The 15,607-nt window shown below is 39.6% G+C and overlaps 1 protein-coding gene across 1 annotated transcript in view; it reads right to left on the bottom strand.

The window, feature by feature from the left end:
• The window catches only part of LOC131787479 (E3 ubiquitin-protein ligase rnf213-alpha-like), a 55,042-nt gene that overhangs the window by 13,166 nt on the left and 26,269 nt on the right, over positions 1-15,607 (bottom strand). Inside the window, exons 38-64 of the mRNA XM_066165200.1 lie at positions 15,205-15,338; positions 14,631-14,726; positions 14,337-14,504; positions 13,744-13,910; positions 13,224-13,446; positions 12,351-12,706; positions 11,773-11,931; positions 11,506-11,653; positions 11,137-11,225; positions 10,875-11,010; positions 10,433-10,540; positions 10,145-10,230; positions 9,035-9,220; positions 8,656-8,794; positions 8,076-8,291; positions 7,309-7,445; positions 6,364-6,878; positions 5,097-5,564; positions 4,559-4,722; positions 4,031-4,237; positions 3,439-3,653; positions 2,726-2,834; positions 2,551-2,642; positions 1,564-1,812; positions 1,279-1,399; positions 667-1,116; positions 72-191 (exon numbers count right to left, since the gene is read on the bottom strand). Of these exons, the coding sequence (XP_066021297.1) occupies positions 72-191; positions 667-1,116; positions 1,279-1,399; positions 1,564-1,812; positions 2,551-2,642; positions 2,726-2,834; positions 3,439-3,653; positions 4,031-4,237; positions 4,559-4,722; positions 5,097-5,564; positions 6,364-6,878; positions 7,309-7,445; positions 8,076-8,291; positions 8,656-8,794; positions 9,035-9,220; positions 10,145-10,230; positions 10,433-10,540; positions 10,875-11,010; positions 11,137-11,225; positions 11,506-11,653; positions 11,773-11,931; positions 12,351-12,706; positions 13,224-13,446; positions 13,744-13,910; positions 14,337-14,504; positions 14,631-14,726; positions 15,205-15,338 (5,258 nt within the window). The remainder of the gene's footprint in view (positions 1-71; positions 192-666; positions 1,117-1,278; positions 1,400-1,563; positions 1,813-2,550; positions 2,643-2,725; positions 2,835-3,438; positions 3,654-4,030; positions 4,238-4,558; positions 4,723-5,096; positions 5,565-6,363; positions 6,879-7,308; positions 7,446-8,075; positions 8,292-8,655; positions 8,795-9,034; positions 9,221-10,144; positions 10,231-10,432; positions 10,541-10,874; positions 11,011-11,136; positions 11,226-11,505; positions 11,654-11,772; positions 11,932-12,350; positions 12,707-13,223; positions 13,447-13,743; positions 13,911-14,336; positions 14,505-14,630; positions 14,727-15,204; positions 15,339-15,607) is intronic.

Here is a 15,607-nt window from a genome sequence, read left to right as displayed (position 1 = left end):
ACCTTTACCTTTCCATTAATAACGAAGATAAACGGTACAATGGAAATTACGAATACACAATTAACACTAACCGTAATGGCAGTGACAATGTCTTGGATGTTCCCACTGATTACAGTTTTGGCCAGCCCCTCACGGACGGCACGATAATGGTCTCCATGAACAATAAACCTGTCTTGGATTACATCCTCCTCCTGCAGATCGAAGACCAAAGATCAATAGCAAGCAACATGTATTACTACACGTAAAATGGAAAAAGACTGTTCTTCAAACATTTAAGGGAATTGTTCCATTATGAGCAGTAAATAAAGAGGACGGAAAGAGTCTGGATTTTCAAAAGTCGTTCCTCTTTTTTTCTCTTCCAGTCTTCAACTGTTGCGCTTTGGAAACACTCATGTTTTTTCTTTAAGAGATATTCACGAGGTTTAAGTATATTTGCTCTTATAGAGTACTGAGAAGTTCACATAGTAGATGGCCTGGCTCGTTAACATGTTCACAGTAATTAGAGCACCTGACTACGAAGTCAAAATTCACCAAAATTGAATCCTTCTACCATTCATATTTTTCTTTTCCTGTCTCACGTTTACGACATATGCATACCATTTTCCTTTCATGATTCAGTTCTCACTCATTTCAACGAAATCTGTTCATTAATCATTCATTGCCTACCTGCTGTCTGGCCTCTGAAGGTAAAATCCACGCCAATTCCTCATATTCACCCAGCGTTCGGACACAGTCCAAGCCATACCGCCTGACAAGCTGTTTAAGTAGGTAGAGCTGCGGTGTGGAACTCGACACTTGCTGCGGTGTGGAACTCGACACTTCCATGCAAAGCTTCCTTGCAGATTCTAATAATAACATCACTTCTCTCTTGGCGTCAAGGTCTTTGTAACTGCTATCTCCCTCAATGAACAACTTGTAAAGGAACTCTACCACCAATGATAACACGTAACGTCCTTTAGCAACCCCATCCAGAGAAATAGGGCTCATTTCAGCAGAATCCTCGTCACCGGCCCTAAGAGCTGTAAACGACTCTTCGCAAGTCTTTTTGGCATGTTTGAGCTTTACTGTTAACTTCAAATCGGCCACTCTGGTTTGATAACGGCTGATTAGGATGTCCTAGGGAAAAAGCAGTTAGATTTGAGAACAGTTAGGACTTTATAGTACAATTTACTCCACATAATAAAAGACAAATAAGTAACATCTCGGGTATGTAGAGTAAATTTAATTTCAGTTGAATTACTCTCACCTCACAGTTCAGTACTAGTTTACTTTACATACCTCCATGCACTGGACGCATAAGAAGCAGACTTCTTTGACGTGCGAAGGTTCTGGTTTTAAGTTCCGAGCCCCATGCAAGAAATCTCCCAGATGGTCTTTCACCAACTTTGTCAACTTCACACTATTTTTAAAAATAAAAGGCAATTTAGTATATACTTATCTTCTCATTAATTGGACAATTTAATGTGAATTGGAGATAAGAAAAAAGAAAATCAGACATGTTAAGAGGCACAGGAAAGTGTGAGTGTCATAGTTGAGAATGAGATTGATTCTCAATACTTTCACCTTGAGCGCAATAGCTGCTGGAGAAGAAATGAACGCACCACAGGGGTGGGATCAATAGCATAATCAGGGAATGGAGAGAAATCCTTGGTCTGAGTTGACTGATGACCGATAACATAACGCATAAGTAGAGTGGTAGCTTCCTTTTCAAGGTCCTTTGACACTGAGTCACCAAAACAGAATATTGACACCAGCTCCATGAAAAAGGCATTACATCGGCGACGTAACTCAGAAGTGGTCTCTTCGCTGGTCCTGTGGTCATAAAGAAAGCAGAAATAAGTACCAGCATAGCAGTAGAGATATTTCTTTAATCTCAGTTTTGATAACGCTCAAGCTTCAGCAATGGACCATAGTTTCTCGCCATCTATCAGAAATAACGTAAGTTTTTGGCATCTAAAGCTTTGAGAAACTATGATTACTCTGTGAAAATGTTGCGATGTAATTCTTCGTCTAGGGACTTCAGGATGATTGGATTTCGGAGTTTTGATTTTCATGTGGGGGAAAAAATCCAAGAACCATATTAAAAAAAAAAAAACCGAAGGGTAGAGAAAAGAACCAGTGACATAGCAAACTCTAGTGTGATGCAGGGTCCTGGAACGAACCTCGCCCACACAATTAGGAGACAAGTGATCTCGCGATCGCCCTACCACATTCCCTGAAGTTGTCAGCCGTGGCTGACGCTATACCACCAATGAATACTTTAGTGGCCACAGGCCGATGACAGCTTTCACAAGTACAAGCCTTGAAATGTCTCCGAATTTCACTCCGCTTTAAATTTCATTTGAGTAATTCAGTACCACCCGGGAAATATCAAGAGATGGTTAGCCTGGAGTAAATCAAATTTGACAAGAGAGTCCAAGGACGGCTCGTGTCAGACTTTACCCGAAATAAGTTGTAGGAGAATTTGTGCAGTGTCCGAAACTTGCGGAGACTGAGGTCCTATATTGTAAAAAATATAACCACTAAATTGTGGATAATGTGCTGGTTTACCTCTGCTTGATGTCTTCACTGAAGTTAATCAAGAATTTTTCGATGGTCTGCAGCGATCTCAGCGATGAAAAGTCAGTTTCATCTCCCAAAACCTTCAGAAGAGAGCAGTTTGTTATTACCGAATTTTAATTTATAGTTGATTATTTCTGTTTTGCATTTCTTAACTCTAACCTACCTTCCACAACCTGATAACGTTCTCCGAAGTGGCATCTTTATCTTTCTCGGCGAACAAAGTCACGTGCTCCACAAAGAGTCGAACGGCTCCTGTTCGCTGCCACATGGATCTGATCCATACAAGAAGGAAATAATATATTAATTAGCAGTAATTTCTCATTTATATGCACTTCCAAATACATTCTACCATACGGGTCCTCCAGACAACCCCTTAAAACACGGTACTACTAATGTTTCGCGTTGGTAAAATTTAAGACATTTTTACGCACAGAATTCGACAAAGTCACCATGGCAAAAAACCTTGCAAAATTCCCTTTCTCGCGTCATCCTTAAAACTTAGAATCATTTCCTTCCATTTAAATCCCCAGCCTCGACATAAATTCTAAAATAGCAAATTTTCAAGTGGGCTTAGATAAAGTAAAGATCTAAATACCTCTTTGAAGAAGTATCATTTAGTCCTCTGTTTACGATTTTTACTCTCTTGGAAGGTTGTGCAAGCACTTGGTTACTAAGCATAGCTGGCCCAAAGACCAACTATTTGAACATGCAAAATCCTCTCATAAAATACGGAGCGAGCAAATGACTGACTGATTATAAATAATCTTGCCAATAAAGTCTGCCGATTAAACTAGCTGCATCAGAGCCTTTGGTCGGCTTCTTCTCATGTCACAGTCTAAACCAACCTCAAAAAGGGAAAATTTAGTGTTATGTTACCTGCAGTGACCAAGCATTACTGTTGATCTCTCTCCATAGTTTGAACATTTCTCCGTGACAGGTTTAAACCTCTCTTTCCTTATCATGTCTTCCACTGCTGGCCTTATAGACAAAACTCTGTCACACCATGTTCGTCGTGTCTCCGGAGAAAGTAACATCTCTCGTGAAGGCTCCAGTGCCTCAAGACAAATGTTCAATGCTATGACATCCAAAAGCTTTAAGAAATTTTAAAAATATCACAGAAAAGTTCAACAATACCAAACATTGTACCTGAAACGGAAGAGGGAGGGGATAATTTTGCGCTTGTGACTGCCTCACCATTACAAATACGTGATAATTTTCAGTTCTAAAACAAGATATATAAAATAACCTGGTCTGCCCAAGGGACATAAATGTATCAGTGTAGGACACCCTTACGGAAAGTCTTAGGCGGCCTAATGTGGTAGAACTTATGTTAATAATCACCACTAATTAAAGCTTCTGTTTATATAATTCCTTAAAAAATATTCGAGTAAACTGAGAACTCATTAAAATTAGCATGAACCTATAACTAACGTATTAAAAACAGCCACAATAAGGCATTTAGACTCACCACTTCTGGCTCATTTCCTTGAAGAACTTTTCGTAATCTCGGTACCAGATCTGGATTCGCTTTAACGAGTGTATCAAAACACTTCAAACGGCGTTGAACTCTACTGTATGCAACATGAACGAGTGCTATATCAATCGACTCGTTACCATCCTCATCTTCCAGGGTAACGATTTCTCTCGCTGACGAAAGAATCGCTTCGTAAACAAGCTGAAAGAATAGAGGAAAAAAAGCAAACTCAAATGTAATCGTGCTAACGAGAGCATCATCTTACAACTTAAAAGCTTCATATTTTTCATTGAATTTCCCTGATGGTCCTATCGAAAGGTCGATTTCCCTCTTGTATTGTAACATATTCGATATAATTGCGTCGTTTTTGATCGCTTACGTTTATAAATTAATGATTAAAACGATTTCTCACGGGAAAGGATGCGCGTTGGGTGAAGACCCTAGGCAAGCGCTGCGAAAGAAAATATAACTATTCTCCGAAGAAATCTGATATTGCGATGAAAACAATGGTAGAAATGAAACCTCGTGTGCCATGTCGCTTGAAGGCTTGTACACCATGTGAACAAAATCCATCAGATATTGCTGTCCCGCGGAATTCAGACCACGCAATTCATCGAGTGGAGGTCCCAACTGCGAGTTACCGATCAATTCACGAAGAGAGTCCAACAGAGTGGCGCTAGAATGAGCTGAAACCGAGGAAACAAGATAAACACAACACAAATGTTGCTAAACCGACAGAACTAAATCGAGTCCTTCAATTTACCTCATCGACCTCATGACCAACAGAATATACAGCGCATATCGAGATAGCCATCAATGACCAAATTCCTTTATGTTCGGCTATGGATTTTTAAACACATTTCCTGTTTTTGTGAATAATAGAAAATTTCGGAAAGACTGCACCAATAGTGGTTATCAGTCTCGATTTACTCATATGGTGGTGATCATAGACTAAATCTTAGCTAGGGTAACTGTCTTATGTAATCACTCATTATATAAAACAGAAAGACAACAGTAAAAAAAAAAATAGGCAAACAAATGCAAAAAGTAGTTCATGTACCTTCGACGCTAGATGCGTCTTTTAACAATTTTTCCACGCGTTGCTTGATAATAAACGAAAATGGAAATCGGCAGGAAAAACGATGACCACCGGCCCCAGAACCAATAACTTGGACACGTTCACGAACAGAATTAGTAGCGGGTGATATCATGTCACTGTAGCTTAGCTCTGAGATGCTACGGTCGGCCAGGATCTTCAGCCACAGCCGCGAAACCCACGTGTTGTCATTCTTCAACAAGTCTAAATTGCAGTCTCTGTCTGCCAATGCAATGATCTCAGCCAAAATAGGAACCACAACTGAGAACACTCGCTGCAGAAGAGCCTTTCTAAAGGTGCCCCACTCTTGCACCCCTGTTCCCGACAGAGCTTCTGATTGGAGCCATCCTTGTGGATTTGCCGCTGTTAGCTCCCTTTCCTTTAAGAGGTGGTATGTTCTTTGTACCGCCACGCTTGCAAACGACTCTTCATCTTAAAAGAGATGGGAGTGAGGATTAAATAAATTAATAAAATAATGAAATTGAGGAGTTGAATTTTACCAATTGCTGAATGAAACCTAGCCTTTTCGACTCACTTCACACAATGTTACGTTCCTTTAACTATTGTCCCCAAAACTACAATTCTGAAAAACACTTTAAAGTCCTTTAGCACTGCGCCCAAAATTGAATTTGTTTAATGGATCAGCAAAGTTTGCAAGTTTGATGCTCGTTCCAATCCAATATTGCTTTACTGATTAAATAGGTTCCGAGCTTTAAGCGATGAATAACCCAATCCATCCTTGCCATTCTCGCAGCTTCCCTGACGACACGAGTGACGAAGTCACAACTTTGATACCTTATAGACGGATTGTCCTCCGTAACTTCTACATCACAATGCCCTCTACAAAAAGGGTAGCGTGTTAATCTTATACTTCCACAGCAATAGCAAAAGGAGAATTGTTCTCTATATCTTGGAACAACTCTGTTGTTCGCTAATCTGAAGAGGTCTCCACTTGGTACCATTTCTTGGAGAAAATAGCAAATCTTTGCAATTACAGGAAAAGGAGCGCCTTAATCAACACCTTCCCGCAAATTTCTAGATATCTCCTGAGGATAAAACCAATGGTAAAATTGGATGAATGCAATTTCGAGATTTTCCATTCACTTGAAGAAAGGCAAATTTAAAACCCTCAAGGCTTCGATCGCAAAGGTTATATTCCTTAACCTGAAAGACTTGTGAACTTTTCTAAAATTCTATCATGTCATATAGTTTATTTTTCCTCTTTACTAACCCTCCTGAGTTTGATAGTCATCAGGTAGTAAATCCAAAAGCAGCTCAATCCTATGCGTTGACCGTTCAGCAGATTCCGTTTCGCTATCAACCCTACAAGCAGCCGCCTGTACACAGTTACGAAGGAGCTTCACCGCCACCGTCACCGCTGACATGGTGTCACCCTCCTCAATGCGGTCTCTATTAAAAAGTTTACTTATGGGACGATCGATGAGTTGCTCGATGGAAGGAGTATGCCTACCGGGTGGACGAAGTTCATCAATGTGAGCGGACATCCATTTTCCACCCTGGAAACCGACAAAGTTACGACATCCACCAGCAATTCTTGGCAGCTGAGTGATCAGCACAATGTGGACAGCTTCCAACGATGACAAGTTGAGCATTTCTGACGCGTTTGTTCGTTCTTCCATCAGAATGTGTCTTGCACCCGCAATCAGGTTAGAGTTCTCATCTCCTGAATCACACTGAACCAGAAGAATACCAGGACATTCTCCACCAAGGTCTTCAAAAAAGTTTCTGCGGAAGAAGAAGACGGCTCGTTTCAGTAGAGGAAAAAAAGGTACACATCATAACAGTTTTTGAGACGTACAAGGTGACATACACTTTAAGCTGTCAATGTGTTAACCACAGACAAAATTTGCATAGACGGTGAGTGATACATGCCGGTTGTGGTTCAGATAATGGAGATGCCTAATTATCCCAAGTAAAAATTTATCGAATAAATAGATATGAAAAATAACGCTCTTAAACAAAACTTGAAAATGTCCCAATGAAGGTCCTTCTCTCCAACAATTATTCTCTGAAGTTGACAGAAAAGGAAATTCATATCACCTTATTTCATGCTTTCTGTCTTTTAATTGGTTCGTTTCTAATAGATAATGGAATTATGTTGCACAAATAATGTAGTCAGAATGCCCATATACGCTGATTTGCATCAAGCTCTCACCTAACTGAAGCCCTAAACTGTTGCTCCGTTTGAAACTGTTGAAGTGTCATGGAATCCACAGTCGACAGTTCAAAGCCAGTTTGATTGCATATGTCTCCCAAATCGTTTTTAGAAAGCAGACGTGAATGAGTAGTAATCTAAAACAAAGATGAAAGAACAGCACATTTAATGACAAAATCAAATATAAAAGCAAATATGGATATTCTTGGTCTTGCAAGAGCCATCCTTGATTTTTTTATTTGCACTATTCATGTCAGTTGGTGATATCACCAACCGCATGAGACAAATACCTGGCGAGGTTCAACATCAAAAATATGTTCCTTGCTCTCATTCTGGACCTCCTCTTGCTAACTTAATACTTAGTTTGGACAGCCATACCCCTTTGGGGATTCGTAAACTAACCTCTTTCAACTTCAAATCTAACACATTAAAAATCCAAGTTGGTTATTAAGCCAGCCCTACGTTCTCCAGTTGTCTGTTGCTGATTTTCTTACAGTTAAACCTGGTTCAAGGAAACATTTTTTGAAGATGAAACATTACTTGTGGGCTTGCTCCAACGCATGTAAGACATGCTTAGGGTAAGGGTGCTCCAGATGACGGTCTTCAGTTTCACTCAACCACTTTAGAACATGTTGGTATCGTCACTACACTGTTAGGGCTTGCAAATTTTGTTGCTTATGTGGTTTTTAAGTCCTTTATCTTATTCAAGATAGAAGCAAACTAAACAATACACGATCAACTAACGATATTGTAACCCCATCACTAACTTGAATCAAGAACCCCTCTTGACGCTTTTCATCAAAATGACTATCCTCCGAATTGAGCACGTGCGACATGAACGTCGCCAAACTTGAGTGTTGTTGTTTTTTAAAGTAGGCATTCCAGATATGAGGGGCTCGTCTTTCTAAAGCAGTGTGAGGAAGGCGAGCAATTGCATCAGGTGTAGCCATCTCCAAAAGCATCATCTGAGATCTTCGAAGTACCTGGTAAGTGGGAGAAAAGACACCTACAACGTTACTTTACTAGTCTAGTGAGAGTAAAACTATTCTTTAGACTACAATCTTCGTCATCAAAAGCCCAGTTGATGTTGCAGGCAAATAATGTAAAGTCGGATTAAAGTAGTAATTAATAATTCAATAGGAAAAAATATAAGCAGCTTACATAATCTTCAAATCATTAATCCTCAAACCGATTGCTAAACATACTCGGGCTGAATTTGCCCACTGTACTGGCGAAGTGTTCCTGACTGAGTAAAAATTCATGCAACTCGCAAAATTTCCCATTTTTTAAAATACGCAAAAGCCATTAAGATGATGTATCTTAAAATGACAGTTCCGTGAAGCTTACTTTCATTTCCCATGTATCCTCTGAGTCATCACTTGGAGATGAGTGGTCTTCTCTTTCGATTTCATTACAGACTCGCATGACAATGGAGGGAATTGTATCCTCGTGAAATCCAACAAAAGCGTCTCCGATTGAGAAGTCCCTGTTATAGAACATCAAATTGAAAATATGAAATAAAATAGCCCACTATCTATATAATGTTAATATTATGAATAGTCGTTATGAATAGGCGAAATTCAGCATTCAGAAAAAGGCAACAGTTTTTTTTAATCATGAGCACAAAGCACACTCAAAATCGCACAGTATTCCGAACACTGCAAAATTCAATAACATCGAATGTCCTCATAACAAAAGCTTCTAAACTCTCTTTTTGTAACATCACCTGCCACGTCTGCCTTCACCCGAAACCTCAGCAAATTCACCAGCCCAGGTCCGCATTTTCTGTACCAAATCCTTCTGGTCAGGAGTCAAACTTGTTAAGGTCACAAGAAAGTGTTTCTCCAGGCGATTGATCAACGGAATAGGAAAGTTGTTGTACACCACTTCCTTTTCAGCAATCACGATTAATCTGAGTAAGGGAAGGTGACTTAAAACTCAAAGCGATGAAAACAATAGGTTTAAGCTATATGGTTCACTGGCACTGCTTTGTAAAGGAACACGAAGGAAAACGATGAAACACGAAGGAACCAAGATGACGATGAAAACGACAAAGGTTAAAGATTGTTTTTGAAACGCAATCCAGGCAACGAAGGAGACTACAACATAAACAGCACATCTACATTTACTATGCTTTCTGTCTGGCTGCTTAGAGTCGATAGATATAGAAGTCAAGGAAACTACTGCCACAAAACAAAAGTACGACCTATAAACCTTACCATTACAGTGTGAATGAAATAAATCATCTTTTCGACCCACGGAGGAGAACAAGTAACAAAATGGCGGTGACAACTGAACCACAATAACAAAAAGGGAGTGAAATCATCAAGGATTACACAGGATTCGTCTCTAGAAAGACACTAGAAAGATACTAGGAAGACGTTACTACTCACTGAGCTACGAGGGCACATTGGGAGAATGTTGAAACGAGGTATTTTAGGGGATTTTTTTTGTTCCCTTAAATGAACTTGCTCCAGTAAACACAAAATAAAACACCATTTTTAATCTAACAATAATAATACGTTCGTAAATATCGAGATTATCTACAATCAGCGACAAAATTGTTGACACGTTGCCTTATTTAAATCCTTATTACTTTAATTTTATCTCGTTTCCACTTGTTAAGTTAACCAACTCGCCTCCCAAAACAATGTTGAAGCGTGATTCCATGAACCTTCAGCAACATACTGTCAACACTGAATGGAGCAGGGGTCTTGTCAATAATTAAGAGTGTGGAGGAGACTGGAGTGTTATCCTACACATAAATACGACTACTCAAACATGAAGTGTCAACTAATTATGACGCTAACTGTGGGTAATCAGCCAAAATTCGTACTTGAAGCCATCATCAACACGACATTTGACGCGGTGAGTACCAAGCCCAAGATCCACATACTTCTGTCCCCCAAAGTACACATAATACTAGAAATACAGCATACCAAGATATAAGACTTTACATTTCCAAGCCTTTTTCACTTCAGCACATGAGCAATATCATTGAAGACACGAGTGAACATATACAATAACAGTTACAGTACTTTTTAGCATAGTGTTACAAAGTAGAGCACATTCCGCTTGGCCTCAACAAACAAAATGTACAACATTTTCAACGGATATCTCATACCTGATTTAGGGCGTCGTACAGACTCTCGTAAAGACTTTCAAGGTTCAATAAGATCACTGTTCTTCCTGTCTCCATACAAACCTTGATGCGATTGATGTTGCGACAAATCTGGATATCAAGTTATTGACGTAAGTTGTACGGTTAAACCATTTACTCTAGGACTCCTGCACTGAACACCAGACACAATAATCTCTCGATTTGCACATGAAACTAAAGTACTTTGTAACAAAATTTGTTCTTCTATCCATACGTTTACGTTTTCAAGCAATCATCCTTTGGTTCTCCCACAATCTCTAAAAGCATTTGATAGTAAGTGCTAAGTAAACTGTCGTGCCAACTCAAAGACAAGTAAGTCAACAGCAATATGTCATTTCTGAAGTTGAGTGGAGAATTACCAAGGTCATAAGATATAGAACGAGTTTTTCCTCCCATGCTTTTTTACCTGGGTGTATTCCTGGTCATTAGGAAAACTACTTCCAAAGATGACGACTGCATCATCCGCTGTTCTCAAAAGATGCTGCTGCATGATGGGTAGGGCGGCGTAATTTTCAGTCAGAATCAGAAGGTAGCGGTTTTCACTGTAAGAAATTAAGTTTACATGTAAAGTTATCCCGTCACTATTTTATGTCAGGTACTTATAAACGACTCTACGAACCAACAAACGAAGGAATAAAAAATTGGGTTGGGATGAACTACACATGTACCTGAAATTGGCTCTATCTGCTACGTCTTCCCTTCCAAGACTTGCCTTGATCAATCTTATTGTTGTGGTGGTTTCGGCTACGTAGTCATCCTTCATTTACAAGGAAAAAGTCAGGTTAAGCAAGTAATTAAATCCTGCCCTAGTGTTAACCCAATTTCCGAGCTAAACATACATGTATCAACCCGGTAAAAATAAAAAAAACTCTTAAATTCGATGTGAATAATTCCCTATTGACACCATGGATCGAGGTTTCCCTGTAATGTACCATTTTGCAATGCTTTATGATTGGGTATATCGCAATGAAGTAGAGAGAACGCAATGTACAAACAGGTTCGACACAATCTGAATATTATTCTATCAATCAACTTACTTCTTTTTCGGTATAGTAGCGTTTGAATATTTCTACAGGGTCTCCTTCAATCAGGCCTCCAAAGTTCCTCTTGATAGCGTGTTCTAGCTCATACCATCGAGGTCTCTGTCGAGATTTTGCAGCGATTGCGTACACCATCTTAATGAGGCTTGCGTAAAGAGACAAAAGAGGTGAATCACTTCGAGTACATAATTTCCAAGTCAATTCATCATGAAAGAAGCGAGCTAAAAAGAATCGATGTAAAATACACGCTCTCAGATATCAAACCTGTAAAAGTCACGGAGACCGAAAAATTCTTCTTTGCCACATTTTTTTAACGTTGCAAAATTTTTCTGTTCCTTGTAAAGTTGTGCATATCCAGCGGCCAGTGGAGAAATGAGAGGCAGGATAAGAGCTTTCACCACTTCATCCGTGGAGCAAATTCCCCTGGAAAACAATACTCAAATGTGTAAAGGAAGGCAAGGAATGTCTGTTTACAAACCTGACTCAGAACGACGGAGGACTGACTAAAAACATAGCAAAGTAGCTTTGAAAACATTCGGGGAAATTTCACTCAATACTTTGGGAATTTTCTTCGTGTTTATGACGCGAAAAGTTATTGGTTAATAATGATATTCGAGTTATCACCATATCACAGAGGGTGGAGGGACTATAATTTTATTTCTTAAGGCTACCATTTTTAACGGAGATCAAGAACAATTAGATTAATTTTAGTCTGAAGTTTCTTTGCCAAAGTTATGACGGTTTTCCTAAGGTCCTACGAAACTAATTGTGCAGCCGCAATAACATTTCCGCATGGGTTAACATGAGTGCCAAAACGAAAGGATACCATAAAATTCACTTACATAGCACTGTCTATAAGTTCTCCCTCGCTTGGAACCCCACGCGACAGCATGATTCCACGGTTCATTTTGGCGGGATCCAGGGCCCAATTTGAGATTCCAATGAAAGCTACGCGCTGCGGTTTCTCGTCAGTCTCGATGACGTCATCAGCAGTCGTTACACCATCCTCGAGCAATGGATGTAAAGTTTTAAGAGGCATGAGAGGAGAGTCTTCTGCCAGACCAACCTCATCAAGGACTACAACTGAAACAAACTTGTCTGGATTTTTTCCTTCCTGTAACTTGCTACACTGCTTGAAAGTTGCCACGATACCCTCAGGGGTTGATAGAGGACTGCACTGATATGATGCCATGTGAACCTACCATGAAATAAGTAATTATACTGTTTTTAAAAACGGACCTTGAGGTAAACATGAGCATGCTACGCATAGAACTCTTTTTGGGAAGGAAGAGGTATTAGAGGTGCTTGGTGTGACTCTGAAATTAACATCCTCTTTACTGTATACCTCCCAATTTCAAAACGTGGAGCAGAAGTACTATAGACTACGCGAAGCGCGCAAAACCGATGGTGACCAAATAGCGAATGCTTGACTCATATCCCCAAACAATTCATCGAGTTTCTCTGAAAGTATGCTGGTCTCCATTCGTACTTTTTGGTGAGGAAAGAAGTTGTTATAGTAACGTGTCTTGATCAAGTCAACATAATAACTCAGCCAAGATCAACTCAGCCAAAGCTCGAAGTTGAATGTAACCAGGGCATCGACTACCGCAAGATAAACAAATCTCTTAGGAATTCCCATTACATCGATCCTAATTGCTCTTCACTTAAGGAAAGAAGAAAATAACATTATAGTGTATCTGAAATGGTCATATAACCTGCTTGAAGGTCTTGAATAATTGCGATCTTGCAGCATCGCCTTGCATGTTATCAGCAACAACGGTCTTAGCCAAAGATTTTGAGCTGCCTGGTTTTCCAACCACAAATAATGGGATCCTGAGCTCAATGCACACCACCATCATAAACACATTTTCGCTCAAGGCTGTGTTGCGGGCGATGTTGGGGCCGAGATCCAACTCGTTTAGTACAGCTTTTTGACAACTAACACAGAGAAAATTGGGACACATAAGGTAAATTGCTTGCTTACATATGGTAAAGAACTAGCAAAGGTATGAGTAAACCCAAACTCCACAACTCTTTTCTTGTTGATCAGACTTCTGTCAATACCACACACACGGATCAAAACCTTCTTTGTCTTAACAAAATAAACTTTTTAGAACTATCCATTGCCTGGCCGCAATAAAGTTCTTTCTATTTTGGTACATAAAAGGTCCAAAAGGCTGGGTCCTAAATTCCTTCGTATGAAGTAGACCACGTTGTATTAGGCTCTCCTCGTACCTTGAAATCTCACGGTGTATCTGCTTCTGACCACCTGGAAGCAAACATGGCGCCTTAAAGCTGCGTGCCACGACAGTGCGGTATTCTTCACGCCGATCCTGAAGCTTGGCATGATAACAAACACCAATGGCGAGTACCAGGGCACGAGTAAGAGGAGTGATTGAATCCTGAGGAATATACAAAATCATGATACTTTTAAACAGAATTCCCTCGGCCCCACTTTGTACCCCTCAAACATAATTGGACTTCCTCAATGATATACACACCTATTTGTGGTTTGAGCAAGATGATGTCTTACAGCATCAAATTTCAGCGATTCATTCTGGATCATTATTTTGTGGGATCATTCAATAACTCAGTGAGATACGTCCAAAGTCCCAATAACGAGGAATGTTTTCAGAGTTTACCATCCTTCTTAGTACAATTTTCGTGCAAACAAACTGACTTTCAAGAAACATTTTCCACCGATTTCAGAGGATTTCTGAACTCAGGAATAGCTCATACTAACATTCTGTAGGATTTTTTACGACGCAAATCCTACTTTCGGTAGAATTTTATTTAGTAGAGCATACAATGTTCAATGGCTTTATTACCATCTCTTCCTCCTTATCATCTTTATCGACATCTAAACCTTCCTCCCTTCGTTGCTCAGCGGTCACCTTTTTCATAAGTCCACCGAGTGTATCCACGTGCTTATAAAACCAGACCATCACTTGCATGGCTCTCTCGACATCACGAAGACTAACAAAGCTGCACTCATCCTTAATTAAATAAAAAAAAAGTTATTCTCTCTTTGGGCTTGCACCGCCACCGTGTGATTGAAAAAGAAATTTATAACACTAATGCATCTAATGCGCAAAAAAAGTGTTTTAAAACTTTTCACGCACCGATTGATCTCTCATATATTTTTGTGAGGCTGCCAGAACCTCAGCGACTGCTTCTACTATCGAAGAGTCTCCTACTAGTTGTCCTTCGTGAAGAATCTGTCATAAAAACAACCGAAACACAAAAAGGTAAAATCAAATTGTATGAAAGATAGCCTGGGGGAGTAAAGTGGCGTTTGCTCTCTTCTGGTTATTCTAGAAAACGGAAAAACACAAAGCAAAAACCCTACCCTTGTTTGGCAGACTGGTGTTTCATTTCTTTAAGGAGTTATTCATAACATTAGAAGAACATAAGTAATTAAATGCCATACCTCCTGTACTCCAGCCTCGTACCATGATTCAAAATATTTATTTCCACTTACCATAACGTAGGTTCAGTGAAAATGTTCACTCAGCTCTCTTGAACATGTCATACATTTCTAGATTAATTTCTTTTTTATCTTTAAGTCTTCATTAAATCTCAGATAAAATACACATATCTCGATTTACAATAATAAAACATGTGACAGAGGACTGATAGTTTATGGGTTAGGAAGATCATCTTTTGAGTTCAGAGGGACTACTACAATACACTTACGTAACGGCTGACAATCTGGTTAGTATACAGCCTCTCAACATGTGGTTTCAGTTGACCAAAATCCCATATCAACGGGCGCATGCTCCCTGGGAGGGCGTGTACTCGGTAGACGAGATGACGTAATGGGATATGACCTGTAGAGAACAGTTATTATTAAAAATTAATTTCTAAGCGACCTTTTAATTCATTAATATGCTCTACCGTATTTGCATATGGGACACAATGTCCTTGTTCTATTTTTTTCCAGGGTGTAACCCAACTTAGATGATCGGAGCCGGTCGCAACTGTCAGGAGTCAACCAATAGGGAACTGTCGATGGGACAGTTGCCTGGTAGGCAAGTTCCTTCCTTTTCAGGAATCATTCAACATTGAAGGTTCACAAACATTTCTGAACAAGGTACCA

The sequence above is a fragment of the Pocillopora verrucosa genome, chromosome 4 (assembly GCF_036669915.1).
Source record: "Pocillopora verrucosa isolate sample1 chromosome 4, ASM3666991v2, whole genome shotgun sequence".
Taxonomy (NCBI): Eukaryota; Metazoa; Cnidaria; class Anthozoa; order Scleractinia; family Pocilloporidae; genus Pocillopora; species Pocillopora verrucosa.
Note: the sequence above shows the minus strand (reverse complement) of the source record. Positions and strands in the feature narration are given on the sequence as shown.